This window comes from Phaeoacremonium minimum (assembly GCF_000392275.1).
Source record: "Phaeoacremonium minimum UCRPA7 unplaced genomic scaffold PA7_03_scaffold_415, whole genome shotgun sequence".
Lineage (NCBI taxonomy): Eukaryota > Fungi > Ascomycota > Sordariomycetes > Togniniales > Togniniaceae > Phaeoacremonium > Phaeoacremonium minimum.
This window is the reverse complement of record NW_006921317.1, coordinates 143,942-164,269: the sequence shown is the minus strand read 5'-3', so window position 1 is coordinate 164,269 and position 20,328 is coordinate 143,942. Positions and strand designations below refer to the sequence as shown.

The following is a 20,328-nucleotide window of genomic DNA, read 5'->3' as shown; positions in this document are numbered from 1 at the left end:
CACATCAACATCTCGAACAGGGAAAATGGCAGGGCGTTAGGGTTGGTCTCACAATTTAATACTTTCATTCCTGAACTGAAGATGCTAATGCTCATTTGAAAAGAGACATCATGACATTTGTGATATCAACAGGTACGCCAGCATTCCGATCATCCACTATGACCGAACGCGCGACAAGTGAACTACGCCGTATGCTCCCCATCAGCCTTATATACTGAGTGATCTTTCACGTGTTTCCTGCTTGATATACTGTAGAAAAAAGTTACATCGCTCTGTTCGCCCATCGGTATTGTAATATTAGCAATAATAGAAGGTATCCTGCAACGCGGGCTGAAATCACAATCGTCTGTCCATTTTCATTACAACATGCCGCCTTGGGGTGAATTTTGCAGAAATGCATCAGGCACCTTCGGTACCTGTGGTGAAATGGCGGTATTGGACCGCAGTAGTTCTGGCATCCGCTCGTCTCTGGAGCGGCTCCCCGTAAGTCTTCGTACACGGGTTCGCGTGCTGTGTGCCAGAGGCTTGATCATGTTCTCAAGGAAAAAAGATCCATCTCCACCTCCCGTGTTGGGTCGTTCGTCGTCGCCATCCGAGAAGACATCTTCTGTCAGCTCGTCATCAGACATGAAATCGTTCATGTGTGGCTGATACGAAGCAGGGGCCGATGGCGATGTGATAGACCGCGAGTGTAGTCCAGGGCGGCTGAATGAAGCAAACGCACCCGGATTCATAGTATTGGCATTGCCGTCGCGAGACATGAGTGGTCGATCAGCAAAGCCATTCTGGAAGGAAACATTGTTCGACGCCTGGTGTAGGATAGGTAAGATCTGTTCGTCATATAACTGTGCACCAGATTCGAATGCATCAGGTGCATACTCGGTAATCGTGCGGGACGAGCGACCATCACTTGGTGGGCTCTGGGAAAGATCATCGAAGAAATCGTCCAAGCTATCCAACTTGGAGACAAGGTCACCCATGCTGCCATCCGCACGAGCTTCGTCCGACATCATGGTCTCGGTTCGATCAGATGGAGGGAAGTATCCATACGGAAATTCGTCTGCATGGAACTCAACGTCTGGGGTAGGAGTGGCATCCGTAGCTACGCCCTCTACATCTTGACACATATAGAAAGCAGCATGAATGTTTGCCCGGGTTGACTCCGTTTTCTTAGCAGGCATCGGAATAGCCCACCCAGAATCTTCTGGTATACCAAACAAGCTCTGTGTTCTCTCATACTCCTTGCGAATTGCTTTGGAAGTAGAGCGTGTCATGCTCATACGAAGATGGTGCTTATCCATTGATGATCCAGACATGGTCATGATGTTATCCAATACATCAAGGGCTTCCATGCAGTATTCGGTTTGAAGTAACCTCAGTAATGGAGATATGAGGTCTGAGCCGTGGCCAGCCAATTCGGATCTCTTCATGTCAATTTCGGGAATGATTCGGCAGAGGATGCGCATCGTCTTGATTTTGACCCAGGGCGTCTTGTTGGTCAAACAGCCGATCAGAGTGGTGATCATCTTGAAGTCCAAGTCAGGTAGGAAATATTCTTTGAGTGCAGAAAACATCTGAATGATGAAATCGTCACCGGTCTGGTAATGCTTCGACAGATAGTTATCCAGTACAAGAGCGATGCTTGCCAAGCCCTGCCCTATAGTGACGGTCAGGAGATTTTCTGTCGTCTTCAAGATACTCTCGCTGAAGGAGTCTTGTTCCAATTCGTAAAGGAAACGAGGGAAATTTGCCAGGATGGTAAAGAAAACGCGACTGTCATCACCAACCAGGGCATCAGTCGGTAATCGCACAACCTTGTCCAATGTGTTAAGGGTCGCCTGATAGCACATAGACGACCTCAAGCCCTGATACAAGAGTGGTTGAAGGCCATCAAATGACCCCTCCCACTTCGACGGCTGACCTTCCAACAGTAGACGCCGAACATTCGGTGACTGAAAATCAACTTTGTCAAGAAACTCGTTGAGCATTTCCACAGACTCAAGAAATTCGCGCTCGTTGATTGACTCTAAGCATGCGCATGTGGTCCAGAAGAGTTGAGGGAATGTGATGAGCTTGTCGGCGTCTAGCTTGGAGATGAGTGTCTTTAGCGTTGTGAGAATCTCCATTGCAAATGTCTGGATTTCAGTATCTTCATCGGCGATTGTATTTGACAGCCTCGCAAGCATATCCCCAAGCATGTATTGATCCAGCGACGTAAGGATGCACCTGAATATCTGGAAAGAGCGGCATGCAAGGTGTCTGACAGGACATGTAGTCGCCCAGGTCAAAGACAGGCGGCTCCACTGTTCCTTCATTCCGGGGAAGGTAAGCTCGAAAGTTTTAACAACTTCTCCTGTCAGATACTCCATGCTTGGGGGCACTTTGGTGTCGTGGTCATCGACCTTGCCATTGCTGTCCTCGTAGCCCCACACAACAGTACGATCATGTCGACGAATCGACTCTATCAAATCTTCAATCTCTTCTCTTGTTGAAGCTGGAGTAGAGTCATCAAGCTTGGAGATGACAAGCTCATGGATAAGATGAACGAGCATCTCCCGGGCTTGCTCTTGGACGAGTGGTGTGTAATGATCCCATAGGACTGTAACGACCTGAAGCAGAACGGGAATGTTATCTTTCTGCAAGTTGACAGGCGAAACCATTAGGTCGACCAGCAGAATCAGAGACAACTGGCCAAGCGAGAAGCCAGCTTGTTTGGTGCCGACAGGAAGCACGTCAGCGAGATCGGCACAGTATGGAAACTGGACGATGTCAGGCGGTGGAGGTGCCGTTTCCCGCTTCTCGTTCGGAACCATGGCCTTGGGTGTAATTTGCAAGAGTAGAAAGTCAACGACCTTATGAGCGGGATTGCTATTTGTGCTCGCAAGGAAGACCACAATCTGCTTGGCGTACTCAACAAAGTTTTGCTCGCGCCGCTCCAAGCACAAAGACATTATAAAGTCGAGAACAAGTCTGACATTGCCGGGGTATGGTCCGGTGGCAAGCGCCTGCCACAGTGCTTGTACCTCATTATGCAGAGCTGCACTAGACTTGATGGTAATTTCCAATAAATTCGCCAAGAGAAGGTATGACTGAGCAGTCGGTCCACCATTCGGATCAACCTTGAGCTCTATGGCTTGGATCCAAGGTAGTATAACAGCAACAACATTCCTTTGAGCCACCGGTGGAAGGTCTTTGAAGAAGAATGTGAATTCTGAAAAGATGTGGAAGGCTAGCTCGGTGTGTTGTTTGGACAGTCTCTCAGAGATCTTGTACTGCGCAAGCTTGTAGACTGCTTTGGTCTTATCCGAGATACTGATATCGAAATCCTGGATTTTGGAAATCTTGGCCTGTTGTTGTCGTTCTTCGAGAGCCCTAAGGACGTGCGCCGACTTAACTCGAATCTCGCTCCGGTCATTTCCAAGATTGAATAAGCACAGCCCGAGAAGTCTCCAGAACGGAGATGGATAGTCGGCATGTTCCAGAAGGACCTCGGTCACTACAGTGAAGTAACTTCGAGGTATGTCGGTCAAATAACACTTGGCAATGCAGTGCTCGAACAAAATCGCAACATCCTTATTGTAGACAATTAGGTTTTTGAGCGCACGTCGCCCTATAACCTTCATACGATCATTTCCAGAATTGAAGATTGCTTCAACCCACAGTAAAATTCTTCGTATGTCAAATTGAAGTGAGGCACCACTGTCGGTCGTGGCACTGATAGGGCCGCCACAAAGCGATGCCATTGCGCTCAGAGCTGCCGTTCTGAGGTTTCGCTTCTCGATCTCCATGGCAGCGGTGAGTGTGCCTCTCTCGCCCATTGTCTGCTGGTCAATTACTGATTGCCTCATATTGTTTTCGCGTTGCTGTATCTGGTTCTGATTAGGCGAGAAGCCGCACCATTCTTCCATCAAGGCAAAGGCAGATTTGCGGGCTTCGAAAGTCATCCACTTTGAGGGATCTTTGGTGCGATTGATGCCTTCGAATAGTTCTTCCATCAGCCCGCAGTAATGGCGGCGCAACTTTTGAAATTCCCAATCCATTTGTACTTCGCCATCCATCAAGAATAGCTTGAGATCTTTAGTGTAAGTGACAAGGTTACTGAGAACCCAATCATCTTGATAGACATCCGGCTCTTTCAAGAAGTGAGATGTCAGCTTGTACACGTGCGTTATTTCGGTCCGCAGCAGATCCATCTTCCGGTTCCGACGGGGACTACTGTTTGTTCGTTGGTGGATACGTGCTCTGGCATCGTCGTTACACCGAGAAACGTGCCCCTGCAGCTCTTCGAGCAGAGTTCGGTAGATATTGATGTTGCTTGAGCCCATCGCCACAACCACTGCATCCCGCACGGAAGCTGAAGATACGGAAAGAAGTGGATTCAGATATTTGAATAATGTCCTCGCTGAAACGATCTTATCAGTCGATGAGGGTTTAGAGCCTTTACGGAGATGCTGAGTGCCATGCAACGGGTCTGACTGCGGGTTTCCGGGATCCGCCAGGGTTGTACAGGCAAAAATGAGATAAAGTTTCCATTGCTCAACCAATACGTCAGGCTGCGTCGTAGGGGTCCTGCCAGCCATGCGAGCACTGCCCGGATCGGAGCCATAGTACAACCCTCTCGAGGGTTCGGATAGCAAAGTGATGGTCTTGTACATTTGTAGAATTCGATTGCAAATCAAGTCACGTCCAATCGTTACTGTGAATGGACATTTCTCGTATGCAATACGGATGAGGTTTGGAAACAGCTTGAACCAGAGCGTTGTATCGTAAGAGACATCACTAGTGCATAGTTCGATGAGTGCTCCTTGATTGCTCGTATTCTGCATTCCGCGTTGCAGACGGCTTCGCTCGGCTACTGACAGCTGTTCATCGTTGAAGCTCATAACTTGTATCGAATCGTTCTCGAGTACATCAATCAATCGTAGCGCGTCTTTCTCGGAAGTCTTGGATTTTCCCAGTGCAGTATCGAATTCCCTGATCAATCGCAAGACCGTGATAGCGAAGTAACGAACCCTTCGCGACTGAGAACAGAGGAAGAACAAGCCATGAGCTTCGGCTTGATCAACCTCAGCCCATATGCTAGATAGATCGAGCTTCATTCCTCGTTTGTCCCCGGCCGAAGCCTCGGTTGGCTCGGCTGCAGCATCTTTGCTCTTCTGTTTGATTTCCTCAATCCAAATTTGCAAAAGTTCAACATAGAGCCTCAACGTGCTTTCTACGTGTCCGGGACCCAGCATGCCACCATCTGACATGGTGGAGTATCTGTCATCAAAGTTGAAGATGAAGCGGGCAAACCCCATAGTCACCTGTTGCGCATGAGATTGACGTGCAATAGCTTTGAGAGACCGTGCAGAGGAATTTGCGATGTTGTACTGCACGTGGGCAGTCCCCGTGCACAACAGGTTGATGAGCGAATTGAAGGGTATGTCGGCCGACAGACAACGTGGCAGGGCTTGCACGGCAACGTGCAGGAGTTCATAAAACGCTTGCTTCTGGTCGGAAGGATTCTGGTGGTCCTCACGACGGAAATTGAAAGTATCGGTGATGGGCGTCTTTGGACCAGGACTGTTAAACTTCTCGTCCAACGCGGCTTGCCCGCCGAAGGTGTTGTCGCATATAATTGTTATCTTCCCCAAGATCTCACAAAACCGTGCGTAGTAGTTTCGTACACTATCGCTCAGTGCAGAAGTGGCCACCGGTCGAGATAACTGATCTTCAACCGAGACAACAGGCGGGGGGACCACCAATGGAGTGTTTTTGGGAGACCCGATTACTGGGGAGGTTGGCATACGATCTGGCGATGATGCAGGCGCATACATTTGCGGGAAAGGTGGTCGGCCAGACTCTCCTTTTTCCAAGTCGGCCATGATGGCCAGGAAGGCTCTGATACCAATGACCATCCTATCCGGATCCAAATGCTCGATTTTCAAGTCCTTATTCGAATTGAATTGATCAGCATTCACCAAGGGAAAGATGATTGTCTTGAAGCAATATTCAGGTTGCTTGAAGCCAATGATGCGTATAATCTGTATCAAGGGATCTGCGACAGCGGTGTCACTTGCGATGATGGAGCGCCTGCTGGGAGGAATAACGAGTTTCATCACCTCATCGAGCTTCCGTGCCATGCCCGGTGTTGAGTCGTTTGTGCGGTAGAGGTAAGTCCAAACTAGTCTCGATATGACTTGCAGGCAAAGTGGTCTTGTATATCTGTCTTTTAGCTTCGGTTGTAATGGCAATATGAGCTGTAGCCATTGAGATGAGAAACTCTCCGGCGGAGACAGACAGAGCATCGTGGCTGTCAGAGGAAAAGCAAATGACCAGTGCCGAGGCTTGACATAGATTGAAGCAAGGCGCGGGCTGACATTGCTTAGAACCTCAGTCCACTTATGGTGAGCCAAATCAGTGCTTGTTGCTGTACCGGCGATAGGCAAGAGGAGCATTTCTAGAACCTGACAAAATGCGGATTTGACTTTCTGGCCATGCGACCGCGCAAAAAGTCTACCAAGGTTTACCATGAAGTTGCATGCCACCTCCCAGTTATCAACTGCTGCTGTTTTGATGCGAAGGTGCTTCATTCCTCCAAGGACGAGCTCCATCTTTCCTTCGACATTTTCGCGAGTAGCTGAGATTGGACTCCTGACATTGCCAAATTCGTGAAGTGACCGGTCCAAGTCCGTGATGAACCGGTCCGTAACGCTTGTGAAGTTGATTTCGCTCATGACACCAAGGAGCTGAGCGAACAGGTTCCAATTCGCCAGCTTCAAAGGCGAGAGCAGTAGTTGCTCTGTGTCGGCAATTTTCAGTTGCCCAAAAATGATTCCCTCCAATTTATCCTCCATTTCTGGGGTGATCGAAGCAAGAGTGGTCTGGCTGATAACTTCTAATAACACCCGGCAGAGTATGTAGATAGAGACGGTTGACCGACGTTCGGCCTGCGCGACAAACTCCTGCTTCGCTGCAAGAGACTGGTTGTTCGCCTGGCCATTTTCTGTTCCATTTGAACCGCTGGGCTGTAGAGGTTCCGTGTTCCTTCTTTGCAGCGGCCCTCCAGGGAGGTTACTTTTTGAAGCATGTAGCTGGGATCGGGCTTCGTTTGCAGCGTCACTCTTACTCTTGCGCCAGAGCATCATAGAGTCAATGAGAGCTTTTGGCTTGGGACTAGCTATGTGACCTAATGCGACGATACTCTGGTCAAAAGCGGGATCAACTCCTGGACCACATATTGATTCTATTTGAGGTTCGGGGTCGAAAGGGACCGTGATGCAATCGTTGAGTTTCTCTTCGGCTTGTGCAATGAACTGGGACATGGTCAGCGCTTGACTTTGATACACTTCTCGAAAGCACTTACTGAAGTGAAGAGAACGTGTAGTGCGTACTCGCCCACGGTCTTCTGCTCGTCCTTATGATGCCGTGACGAGTGAGATTGGTGATGGGAATGGTCACGCCTAGTCTTGCTATGCATTCTTTCTGGTCGTCTCTGGACTACTGTGTTGGAGCTAACATCTGTTGCGGACGAGATCCTATCGGGAAACTGAGGCCCAGACGCCAAAGTCGTGCCAGAGTATGTGGTCGATGGTCGAGAACCCAGACCAAGGTCGGCGTCTGCCCGAGCGAAGGATTGCATGTCGTCTCTCTCTGGCGCAAGGGCACCACCACCTGCTGCAGCGATCATTTGTGGGCTAAGAGGACTCGATGATGAGCTCGCTAGGCTACCGTTTCTCGAATGTTGTATCCCATGAACGATTGACGTCTGTCTGTTGTGGGCGTACGCAGCTGCTTTTGGGTCTACAGTCCTTTCAATCACAGCCCCTATCGCTTGTCGCGGAGCGCCTGTGTGAAGTCGAGGGGAAATCGCTGAGGAGGGAGATTGGGTTGCGGTGTTAGGCAGTCCTGCAATGCCTTGCGACTGAAGTTTCTCAAGAGAGGACTCGCGGGAGTGCGCGACAAGTCGAGTATTCGGTGGCTCTAGCACGACGGGCCGTAGTGTTCTTTCCCAATCTTCGTCTTCTTCATCAATCACCGGGCCGGGCGAGAATTTCAATGGCTCGGAGGCATGTTCGGGCAGCGTCTGGGACGGAGCTGTATGATGACTTCATTAGTGCATTATTCAACAGAGTGGCCAGAGCGACACAGATCAAGACAGGGCCAAACGCAATGATGGGCACTCCTTCGAGTTGATTCGCAAAGAAGAGATCTTTGCATTCGGTAGAACGAGGAGCAGCCCATCAAAGCAAAGGTGTCTGCCCGTCCAGGCAGGAAAGGCGAGGTGGCGGGTGCACTGGCAGTGCGAGATGCCGATGTTTCAAGGCCGAGACCAAGGGAACGTCAGTCCAGGACTTACCCATGTTGCGCCTGTCTCAAGGCTTCCCATGATCTTTTCCCCACGTGTACAGTCGATGGTTGTACGGCATGCGCAGAAGAAGTGAGCTGATCCAGGGGAATAGGAGGGATGGTCAGGTGGCCGCCGTAGATGCTCCAAGTGGTGATAGGGTAGGGAAGGTAGTGGTTCACGTCGAGTAAGGCAAGCCCCAGGTACGACAGCGCAGCAATACACGACGAAAATCCAATCGCGGTGCTGCAAGGCACAAGGCACGGCCCAATAGGACGGTCTTGGGAGGGGCTAGAGACCCCTGAACGTCAAAATAGGGACCAACTAGATAGCCGCGTGGAAGGCTGCCGCTACTTTACGCCAGGACCCCATCCATTTCTGCCACACCTGCGAGCTTATCTAACGTTAATTCCCTACCTTCTTTCTTTGCGACTGCAACAGTCAGAGCAACCTGGGGAGACTCTTCGGGTGCTCGAGCATACTCAACAGCATTTCAGAGAGGCTGCTCTATGATGAATTCCGCCTTGTCGTCGTAATGTCACTTGGTAATCAGTCACACGAACCCAGTACCCAGTGCATGCTTTTACGCTGCTCCTCGATGGCTTGTCTTGCAGATTTCCAATCCTTCCAAGGCAACCCAGTCAATCTCATCCCCACATGTAATCGAACTGATATGGTGAAGAACATCGATGTCTTGTTAGAGTGAAGAGCCGCAAAGCCTATGGGCTCAATGGAACCTCGAGAGTGATACAGAGACAGGTTATGAAGAGCCAAGGCACTTACTTTGGTGGCATCGGCCCCGCATCCCGATACCAAGGACAGCCCTGGCGCCACTCGCTTCGATGGCTGGTGAGCTGGAGGATGGTAGCATCAAGCACATGAGAAGGTTTGTTCTCTATTACGCCAGCTTTTCGGGACAGCCTCCCGTCAAGATAGCCCCTGGTGAGAGTGATCAAAGAGCAGGGCCTCAGCAGACGCATCTACAGGAGCAAGGAGCTGTTGCCACCTGCCGTTTATTCTATCAGACTCTAGATTCCTAACACCTCAGGACGAGAATTTCTGGTTGGCAGCTAGATAATTCGTGCTGCGATTAGAGTAATGAGTCCTGACATCAACTGAACAGCTATTCGAAGGCCCTCATGTCCATGCAGCCGAAATCGGGTTCCTTGTAAAACTTGGATGACAGCATCCGCTGTGCATTCACGGTTATTACACACCTAGACTCAGTATGCTCCGTTCAAAAGAGGCGGGAGACCAGAATTCCTCTTACAGTAGATCTTACCGATATCATGTCAGATTGTGGATTTGACATCTGCCCAGGTGCTCTACCACCACAAAAACCCGGTAATGGGTGACCGGCAACTTCGCACGCAAACAAATGCCACGTTCGGCAACACTGTCCGCCGGCAAAGACAGTCTAGGCGCTGGAGGAGACTGTCCAGTCCCGCCCGGCTGGCAGCGTCCGGCAAGAGAACGCCATTCCCCAAGATGCCGCCCGGAAGTGTCATCCACCAAAAGCTCCGAAGACAAATCCGAGATCGTGGAAGAGGGGCTTTCTATTTTCCTAGTCTCTCACTAGGGCCGGGTAGGCTGTTCTAATACCGCAATTCGGAATCCATTGCCCAACTAAGCAGGCTTGCCCAAAGAAGCTCGAGAATTGCCTCATACTTACTAGTCGCCGTATCGGTGTTGGGATCTTACTGTACGTGGTAGGGTTAAGAGAAGAACAATGAAGTCGTCCGAACGAGGAATGAAAGTAGACCACCGCGTGTCGTCTACCGTAAGGTGTACCACATTCATCCTGAACAGCAGAGACGTGATACTGTTTGGTCTAGACGCTATGTTCGATGGCCGCATGAATTGATCTTTGAAAGGCCAAGTTTCAAGAGAAAAGAGGTCGCTTTCAAAGCATTCTACGATCTGAAGAGTTTCTATGCGAGAATAAGATTAGGGCATAAGCATCTTACTATGTAGTCTAGGAGGATCCTCAGATCAGGAATCCATCGATCTTACGTGCATTCTCGTGCCGGTAATTTGCATCTAATGCCACTGTTTTCCACCAAAGGTATATTGCTTATCCCACACGCCTGGGAGAGCTTGCGGTCTTCTGTATACCTACTTAGCTCCTCAAACGAGTCAGCGACTTGGACTCTTGGAGACAACAGCAATCGGCCGCATCGGCCAAAGAACAAGCGCCGCATCGAAGCGGCCGTCCTCGGCAAATTCTCACACTGTCCAGCGGTCGGCGGTCTCGCCCACTGAGACCCCGTTCCCCCCTGCTGAGGCGGTGGGTTTAAGATTGTCCAGTGGGAAAAAAAGTTCCCAGGCGGACCCCGAATCGTCCGATAAGGGCCATCGAGCCATCCGTCCATCCATTATCTGATCCTTTGCGGTGTGGTGTGTGCGTGTGCGTCCAGGTGCGTGCCGGTGCCGTATTCGTTCCTGCACACCACCACGCAAGCCTGTCGCTTCTACCGACTACTGTTCTTTTCTGTTTCCTTCTGATTCCCTTCCGAGGCACGTCGTGCGGCTCTTCTTCCCATCGTTCTTCTTCTTGACGTCGTTGTCGTTGTCGTCGTCGTCCTTTGGCAGGCGGTGCATTTTGCTGTCAAGGATCCCGTGCTCCTATTCCTGTTTATCCCACCGCCTAAGCTTCTATTCGCCGTAGTCGCAACCCGTGTCCTTTTCGGCTGCCCCGACGCCGGCAGCAATCTGTAAGTTCCCCAAATCCACACTCGGACTTCCCCTCATCGCGCAACACGTGCAGTTGTTGCTCCTGTTGGTAGCCATTGGATGTCCCAAGTTTGAGACAGACAAGAGAGAAGCAACTGCTCACACAAAGGTCATTGCAGGCGCCACTCGAAACCGAGAGACCCTGGGCGTTTCGCGCATCAGTTGCCAAGATGGCTGAACTCGATACTCTGGACATCATTGTCCTTGCCGCCATCCTCCTGGGAACGGTTGCATACTTCACTAAGGGCAAGTTTTGGGGCATCACAAAAGATCCTTATGCAAACTCCTTCGCGAACGGCAATGCGCTCAAGGCGGGCAAGACGAGAAATATCCTGGAGAAGATGGAGGAGAGTGGCAAGAATTGTGTCATCTTCTACGGATCCCAGACTGGTACTGCTGAGGACTACGCGTCAAGGTTGGCCAAGGAGGGCAAGAGTCGATTTGGACTCGAGACCATGGTCGCCGATCTCGAGGACTACGACTACGACAACCTCGACACCATCCCAAGCGACAAGATCGTCATGTTCGTGCTTGCCACCTATGGCGAGGGTGAGCCCACCGACAATGCGGTAGACTTCTACGAATTTATCACTGGCGAAGATGTCTCTTTCTCCGAGAGCAACGATCCCCCTCTGAGCAACCTGAACTATGTCGCCTTCGGTCTCGGCAACAACACCTACGAGCATTATAACTCCATGGTCCGCAACGTCAACAAGGCACTTGAGAAGCTTGGAGGTCACAGGATTGGCGAGGCCGGCGAGGGTGATGATGGTGCTGGTACCATGGAGGAGGATTTCCTTGCCTGGAAAGATCCCATGTGGGCCGCACTGGCTGAGAAGATGGGCTTGGAGGAGCGTGAGGCCGTGTATGAGCCCATTTTCAGCATCATTGACCGCGAGGGCCTGAACAAGGACTCCCACGAGGTCTACGTCGGCGAGCCGAACAAGATGCACCTCGAGGGGACCGCGAAAGGACCTTTCAATGCTCACAACCCATACATTGCACCGATCGCAGAGTCCAAGGAGCTGTTCTCGGTCAAGGACAGGAACTGCCTGCATATGGAGGTGGATATCAGCGGCTCTAACTTGTCATACCAGACGGGCGATCACATTGCCATCTGGCCCACGAATCCTGGCGAGGAGGTCGACCGTTTCCTGGATCTCCTAGATCTTTCTGGAAAGCGACACAACGTAGTGAGCGTGAAGGCGTTGGAGCCCACCGCAAAGGTTCCGTTCCCTACGCCTACAACGTACGATGCCATTGTCCGCTATCACATGGAAATCTGTGCCCCAGTGTCGCGTCAATTTCTCGCTACCCTAGCAGCTTTCGCTCCCGATGAGGAAGTCAAGGCGGAGATGACTAAGCTTGGCGGTGACAAGGATTACTTTCATGAGAAGATTAGCGTTCACCACCTGAACATTGCACGAGTCCTGTATATTGTTGGTAAGGGCAAGAAATGGGTGAACATCCCTTTCTCGGCGCTGATCGAGGGCGTCACTAAGCTCCAGCCTCGTTACTACTCAATTTCGTCCTCCTCGCTTGTTCAGCCCAAGAAAATTTCCATCACGGCCGTTGTTGAGACTCAGGCTCTGCCTGGCCGAGGCGATCCGTTCCGGGGTGTCGCGACCAATTATCTCCTGGCACTGAAGCAGAAGCAAAACGGCGACCCCAACCCCGAGCCATTCGGGCTTAGCTATGAGATTACCGGCCCGAGGAACAAGTACGATGGCATTCATGTTCCCGTCCACGTGCGCCACTCCAATTTCAAGCTTCCCTCGGATCCTTCCAAGCCTATTATCATGATTGGACCCGGTACAGGTGTGGCTCCTTTCCGTGGCTTTGTCCAGGAGAGGGCTAAGCAGGCTGCGGACGGTGAGAACATTGGCTTCACACTCCTGTTCTTTGGCTGCCGCAAGAAGAAGGAAGACTTCATCTACGCAGACGAGTGGGAAGTACGTAGTTGTTGAAACACCACGAGACGTTAGGACACAAGCTAACTCGGTTTTAGGAGTACAAGAAGGCTATGGGTGACAAGTTCGAAATGGTCACCGCTTTCTCCAGAGATGGTCCAAAGAAGGTCTACGTGCAACATCTACTCAAGGCGCGGGGCAAGGAGATCAATGAGCTGTTAGAAAAGAAGGCATACTTCTACGTCTGCGGTGATGCTGCAAACATGGCTCGGGAGGTCAACACTGTCCTTGCACAGATCCTATCAGAACAACGGGGCATCTCAGAGGCCAAGGCTGAGGAGATCGTCAAGAACATGAGAGCCGCAAACCAATACCAGGTACGTCATGAGGAGACACATTCTATCCAGTCGGATTCTGCACATGCGAGCCGACCGAGCCTCTTCAAGGTATACCCGGCTGGAAGACAGCAAACATTGCTAACTCATCTCGCAGGAGGACGTCTGGTCGTAAGCGGTCAGCGATCGGTGATGCTCGAAGCAGGACTTACTACCACACGTGCATGCATGACATGGGATACAGGAGTCGGTACTTTGGGGACCTCGCGCATTTTTGTACTGTATGGGGGGAGCCACAAATGCTTCTTTCCGCGGCTTTTAGAGATCTTTTCTTCCACGTTTCCTCTGGTCATTTAATCAGAACAAACTTAGCAGCCTAGTAATAACCGATTTTGGTCACGAGGCAATGGTTGTCCGGAGCAGCATTTGTGCGGCCTGAATCTGGGTGGGACAAAGAAGAAGCAAGCAAATGTGACGCATCATAATGGTATAAAAAGTAAGGTTTACCGCTCACACATCATCCAATCCTGAGACAAGTGTGCGGGCTGGAGCGGTGGACTCGGGCACGCTCGGAGGTTCGTTTGGTCGTCCAGTAGGCTAGCTGTTATCTGTCATGTTATGGTTCGTCCAACTATATCAAGCCCATGCGTTACACTATTATCACAGCCTGCCGAGGACGCAGCCTGCCGTACTTGGGAGCAGGATGATGCCTACCACCAGGGTCCTTGCGAGTTGAGGCTGCTGCTCCTGCAAGCACATCCCCTTTGGTAGTAGTCGATCGGGGGTTGCTGGTTCTGAAAACCAGGTAACCGGAATCCGCTGAGCAAATCTCTCTCGTCCAAGTGGATAGATGAAATCTGGGAAACGGGTGGTCGCAGGATTGGTGAGATCGACGGCAGAGATCCGATGCCCCAGGATGAGATGAGTGCACGTTCAACCGGTGAGGCACGCCGCGCCGGGTAGCCCCGCGCTCCTCGCGTATCGTATCGGCCCGTGGGGGCTTAAGGTTTGCAGATACCCTTGTTCAGAGAGCGGAAGGTGCGGATAATGTATGGCCACCATGTTGTCCGACCAAAAGGTTGTCTCCTCGGAGAACTTCAGCTCGTCGACCAGGTTCTCAGCTACCGTAACCTGTGGCTTAGCAGGTTGTAAGTTGTTGGCCAGGAGAAGGGTGAATTACATCCAGGATGCATGTGAATACGAGATGCTAAGTTCCACTAACAGGACTTCTAGAATTTTCAGCCTCATCTTTGACAACATGCCTAGCTCATCATGACAGCTGTGTCGTACTTTCGACAGAGACTCGACGCTTCTTCTCAATGGTCCTAGCAGGTCGTAGTTTGATAATTGCTGTGCTCGCTTCTAGCGGCATGAATCTGACGCTGCAATTGCTTTTTCGCCTTCGTCTCAAGTGCGCCACGTTTCTTTTTCCCACTGGGGATCCTGGTCAAAGTGGTTGCGGGCTGAGACGAAGAGGGTAAGGCTCCCTGTACTGCCAGTTGTTACCTGTCGACATGAAGGAGGCTTCCCCACGGTGGCTGATGGCAATGGCAAGATGGCAGCAGAATGCCAACGATGTTGAGATCGTGATGGTATGATTGGAAGTCTCAGGGCGCCAGGGTCCTACCCTGATCCGTCTCCTGGGTACCGTCCCCGGCCGCGGGATGTTGCCGGCAGGGCTTCACGTCCTCTTGCACTGGCTTCAGGTCGACAGGCTTAACTTACAGCCACGGCGTATCTTTGGGCCCCTGACTTCACATCGAAATACCAGCAAGGATGGCGTATTTTTAAGAAGCCAAGGAAAGAAAAGCAACGCCAGTGCAGCCCGGTCTTGGCATGAGCAATTGTAGAGCACTGCTAGAATGTCTGAACACACTATCACACCTTTTGATGAAATCCTAAACATGTTTCCCAGACAAAAGCAAACATCGACTTGCCTCGATCGACACTAGGGTGGCCTGCCCGAGGCGAAGGCCCGCTGAGAACCCGCGCTCCCCCAGGACATAACTTGTGGTATGGTGCCCACACACTGTTGCCCGGGCTGTGATCCATTGGGCCGGGTCGAAAGAGCAACTCATTGCCGTCAACCTAAGGCGCTATTGTTGCATTGCACACAACCAGGTTCATGGGTTAAGCTCTCGGGACTATGCCGAGTTAGCTGCGCAAGCCACGAGTAAAGGGATGCCCGCACAGCTGGGGATAGATGTAGGGTTCTTGTCGGCTACTATACATAAGGATGGCGCTTAGGCTTTCACCGTCTGTGAAGACGGCCGGTGCTGCTGTAGATGGCCGCGTTATAGTATACTTAGCATTTCATCCTGCATGATTACCTGCATTTATCCCGGTGTCCCTCCCATTTGTTGGCTGGATATTGGCAAGTATTCTTTAGAATTACAACTTGAGAGGTCAAGGATCGGCTTCTGCAGCGCAAGGATTGACGAGTCACTTCCACAACGACGCCCCTATATTGTCGACGGCTCCAAGCATCGCTGGACGATTCGAGGCCATCTTAATGCCAGCCTCCAACCCGAGTTCCCTACTGTGAAAGTATCACACAGTGTACTAAGAGGGGCATTGAGGCGCTTGCCAAGATCGATACCAGCCTGTTGTTGTCTTTCCTTGTATCAAAATCCGGACCTGCGGAAGAAGAGAAAGGAAGATTCGACGCCAGATTCCCACACTCCTCGATCCAACTCAATGCGCAAGTAGCCGTTGGCTGGAGTTCTGGATCTCTTCGGTCTCCGGTGGTTTCTGCAAGTATTCATTACTTTGTGAATGGTGTGGCATTCGGTAGGAATAATCATCAACATACAGGGGGAAGGACAAGGAGGCAGTGTCCAAAAGACTGCTTTGCTCGTTCAGTTTTAATAACATTGGTCAACTCGATACTGAATGTAAGTAATCGCACTCTATGTTCATTAGTTATTTAGAGATAGGACAAGTCACTAAAGATTACCTTAGGCTACATATAAGTCTCGGACCTTGCAGAGCTTTCTCTAGGAGTAGATGGGCTGATTGACTGAACAACCCAGTCTTTCTTACCTGTTCGCTTGCTCGCTCGAAATAGGGGCAGTCGACACAGTTGGTGATCCTGTCATTGTCTTGTTGGTATCCTATTATTAAGGATAAGGGTGTTTCTCTGGAATTGGAAGCAGCAACAGACTACACGACCTATTGTACGGGCGCTCTTTCTCCTTTGAGGGCATACTCTGTGTCTTGGCTCTCCTCTCGAGTCGACGACCTTGGTACACCGGACACTATTGGCATCTGTGGCAGTTGCTACTTCCTCATCTACAGGAAATTCGTGGCCCACCCAAAGAGCTGGGGGAGGTACAGTACGTCTCATCCCATCAGACCTGAACAGTGACGGTGTTGTCGGGACAAAACACCTGGCAGACAGTCCACAACCACCACACCACACACACAACGACGACGACCGCGTTCCTTCCCTCCTTCCTTCCTCCACAACAAAACCTTCGTCGGCACCAGCTATCAGACGTCTTTCTCCTTCCATTCCTTTCTTTCTGCCAAACAGCAGACAAGTGACGAAGAGAGCCTTCCCGATATTCTATCCCCATTGCCTCTTTCTGTCTTATCTTTAAGCAGTCTTTCATCGTTCTTACCACTATCATACCCAGTATTCTCATCAGTAGCCTGCTTTTTTAAAAGCAGACCCGCCATATCGTCTGCTGCCAGAACCGGTCTGTTCTTCTTCTCCTTTCTTCCCGCACACAGCATCACCACTCCACCACAGCCATCGACGACAGTCTCTTCCACTTCATCTTGCTTGCTCGATAGCAAACAATTCCCATCTTACTTAGTCCCCCTGCACTCGCTTCATCCCAGAGTCTTGGTACTAACATTTCCATCATCGAGCAGCCAGGTGCTCGCAAACAGCCAGTTTCTTCTTTCCGACTTGTCCTGTCAGTCGGACCTCACATTGTACCTTTGCAGAGTCAAAGAGTAGTCCATTGCGACAAGGTAAATTTCTATCCATATCCTGATACACAGAATTGCACACTTTCCCAGCCATTCCTCCCGCTTTCTCAGAAGAACCACAGCTATCCTCAGGGGCAGTATCTTGACGTCGTCTATATTAATGTCGTCGCTCCTTTCGATCCCCCAATTTATTTCTCCCCAATACAACCTACCTCCTTTACCTTTGTCGTCGACGACCATCTCTCACCTCACTACACTATCATCGTCGATCCTTATTGTGGATTCCCATCATCTCCATACGTCCATATCACTACTTATCATACTTGATATCACACACACTCACCTCACGATCACCATGGTCATCGTTTTTGACTACGATCGCCCCGCCCACAAGGCGGCTCCGGCAGCTTTGAAGGCGCCCATTCAGGTGCCTGCTCAGCTTCCTCAGCTGCTACTGAACCCATCTCCCATCGTCACTCCTACTAGTATCCTCGTTCCCATGCTTGGATATGCCACTGAGTATCAGACTAGTATTCAGGCTGGCATCACAAGCTACCCTTGTGGATTTTTCACTACTATCATTCACGACAATCTGAGGTAGGCTCCGAATTTTGCGAGAAATTCTGCGAGCTTGCTTGGTCACCTTTGTTTACAGCTTCCTTCCCTTCTACACGTCTGTGCTAGCTTTGTCTCCAGCACCAAAGATTTGGTTTTTTTTTTTCGGCACCTTGTGTGAAAAAGCGCATTTTCCTTTGCAGATTCATCACCCAGCTGTTGTTTTGGTTCATTTGTCTGTTTTTGGACTTGATTTGCTCTAGCCAGTGTCATTTGCTTCTCACCTCAGTTTCACCCCTATCTTCTGCACATGAAAATTTCCCAACTTATTCATCCTTTTCCACATCAGCCTAGTGTCCTGTGCGACAAATCCGACTAACTCATTGCTTACTCTAGATCTTCTACCATGTCTTACCAGACTGCCACTGCCCTGCCCGTCGACGTTGGCAACCCAGCTTCTCGTCGTGGCATGCCTTCATACATGTCGGCCCCTGCTGCTTCCCACCATGACACCGCTGCTGCAATGAACGGTCATCAGTTCTCTGCCACTGCTCAGGCTGACAACAATCTTGTTGCTCAGTTTGGCTCGATGTCTCTCCCCGCTACCAATCCAGTCATTGCTGGCCAGCCTACTGGTTATATGACGACTGCTGATTCCTCTGGAATCTTCGGCGGATACGGAGCCGCAGTTCAGCCTTCCTTCAATATGGGTCAGGCCCCTGAGAACTTCTACAACGCCGTCATGCCTGGCGCTTCCTACCTTCACCAGGGCCCGGTCTCGGCCAGCTATGCCCCGTGCTTCCTGCCCTACACCCCAGGTCGTGGCGTCTCCTTTGGCGAGCGTGCTCTGCGCGAAGTCCCAGGTCTCGACAACCGACGTGGCTCCTACTCTACGACCGCTACGGAGTCTACTCCTGGCACTCCGTTCTTTGGAGGCTTGTCTGACCGCCATAATGCTCCCCGCGTGATCTCGACTGATCGCTCCAGCTACACTACACCATCTCCGCAGCAGATTGCTGTCTCCGGCATGATTGGCCACACTTCTTCCAAGGCAACTCGCATCTATGAGCCTGACCTCCAGAATCTAATCAACCAGGATCCTGTCATCCCTGCCGCTGTTCCTGCTGTCTTCACCACTCCCGAGCAGCGCAAGTCTCTTGACCAGTGCCTCGAGAACCGTATCGCGGGCAACAAGAACGTCTACATTCGCGGCTTGCACCCCACCACTGACGATGAGCTTCTGATGCAGTACACTTCCCGATTCGGTGAGGTTGAGCAGTCAAAGGCTATCATCGACACCTCCACCGGCGCTTGCAAGGGGTATGTTGCATCGCCTACGTACCCGATCGTTCACTGACATTCTGCAGTTTTGGCTTCGCCAAGTTCAGACACGTCCGAGATTCCGAGAAGTGCATCCAAGGCTTCTATCTTCTCGGCTACGAAGTGGGTTTTGCGAGAGTAGGTCCCCTTTATTTGGAGTTTATTTTACTGACTGACTGGAGCCCACTTTCGCGAAACAGGAGAGTTTCAATGCCCGCCTGAAGGCTGAGGGCGATGATGACTCTACCAACCTGTACATCTCCAACCTTCCCAAGTCCATTGGTGAGAATGTAAGTGCTGATTCGCATGGAGGTCATTTGCCGGCAAGATGCTGACATCCACCAGGAGCTTGTCGCTATCTTGTCACCCTTCCGCATCTTGTCCAGCAAGATTCTTCGTGACAGCATGGGTAACAGCCGCGGTGTTGGTTTTGCTCGGTACGTCTTCTCACCAGGTTATCCTAGCCACTTTGTGCACATTCTCATGTCTTAATCCAGCTTCGAGTCCCGTGAGATCTGCGAGGATGTCATCAAGAAGTACCACGGCCAAGCCGTCGGCGAGGAGTGTTTGGCCATGCAGGTCCGCTACGCCGATACCCCGGCCCAGAAGGAGTTGAAGCGTATCACTGCGGAGCGTCGCCAGTATCGCACCAACGAGTACAACATCGGTGCTTACGGCACCATGGCTGTCGGTATTAACCCGAGCATCTACAACTCTCGACCTACCTGGCCTCGTGCTCCCACCTACGTCAAGTAAGCACCCCATTTGGTTTGCGAGCCCGTTTTTCAGAATGCTCATCAGTCTCTAGCGACGGCGGTTCTTACCGATCTGCCTACAATGGCAGGAGCGGGAACGTGACACAGGGTCGGGACCATCAGTATGGTGCCCCGCGCCACTACCTCTCCTCCTTGTAAACTAACTCTAGGTCCATTGTCAGGCAGAGCGCAGCTGTCTCTCGCACTCCAACCTCGAACGGCGGCTCGGGCGATGAAGAGGTGACGATCAACGACTCTCCCACTGTCGCTGTCAAACTGCAGGCATCCCCGACCGCCAAGAAGGAGGACTAGGCACAAATGCTCTATCCTGTTACGCGTCTCACGTTATGACATTGCTATCGTTTGTTCTCTTACATTGGGAATCCCAGCACATTATCTATCATCATCAAACAGCCTTATTGTACGGCTCGTGGTGGTTGAAATTCGCTGGG

At 51.1% G+C, this 20,328-nt stretch overlaps 3 protein-coding genes across 3 annotated transcripts; 2 read left to right on the top strand and 1 right to left on the bottom strand.

Annotated features, from left to right (window-relative positions):
* Window positions 1-359: 359 nt before the first annotated feature.
* UCRPA7_5541 (putative cell morphogenesis protein pag1 protein) lies at window positions 360-3,818 on the bottom strand (the record flags this gene model as incomplete). The annotated part of the gene is made up of 1 exon (XM_007918088.1): window positions 360-3,818. One exon carries the CDS (start codon window positions 3,816-3,818, stop codon window positions 360-362), a length of 3,459 nt encoding a protein of 1,152 aa, XP_007916279.1.
* A 7,414-nt stretch (window positions 3,819-11,232) lies between these two features.
* UCRPA7_5540 (putative nadph-cytochrome p450 reductase protein) lies at window positions 11,233-13,482 on the top strand (the record flags this gene model as incomplete). The annotated part of the gene is made up of 3 exons (XM_007918087.1): window positions 11,233-13,014; window positions 13,071-13,349; window positions 13,465-13,482. The coding sequence occupies 3 exons, from the start codon at window positions 11,233-11,235 to the stop codon at window positions 13,480-13,482; spliced, it is 2,079 nt and encodes a 692-aa protein (XP_007916278.1).
* Window positions 13,483-17,601: 4,119 nt separating this feature from the next.
* UCRPA7_5539 (putative sporulation-specific protein 5 protein) lies at window positions 17,602-20,188 on the top strand (the record flags this gene model as incomplete). Its single annotated transcript, XM_007918086.1, has 8 exons — window positions 17,602-17,843; window positions 18,198-19,121; window positions 19,169-19,259; window positions 19,322-19,411; window positions 19,467-19,558; window positions 19,619-19,873; window positions 19,930-19,998; window positions 20,059-20,188. The coding sequence occupies 8 exons, from the start codon at window positions 17,602-17,604 to the stop codon at window positions 20,186-20,188; spliced, it is 1,893 nt and encodes a 630-aa protein (XP_007916277.1).
* Between the last annotated feature and the right edge of the window lie 140 nt (window positions 20,189-20,328).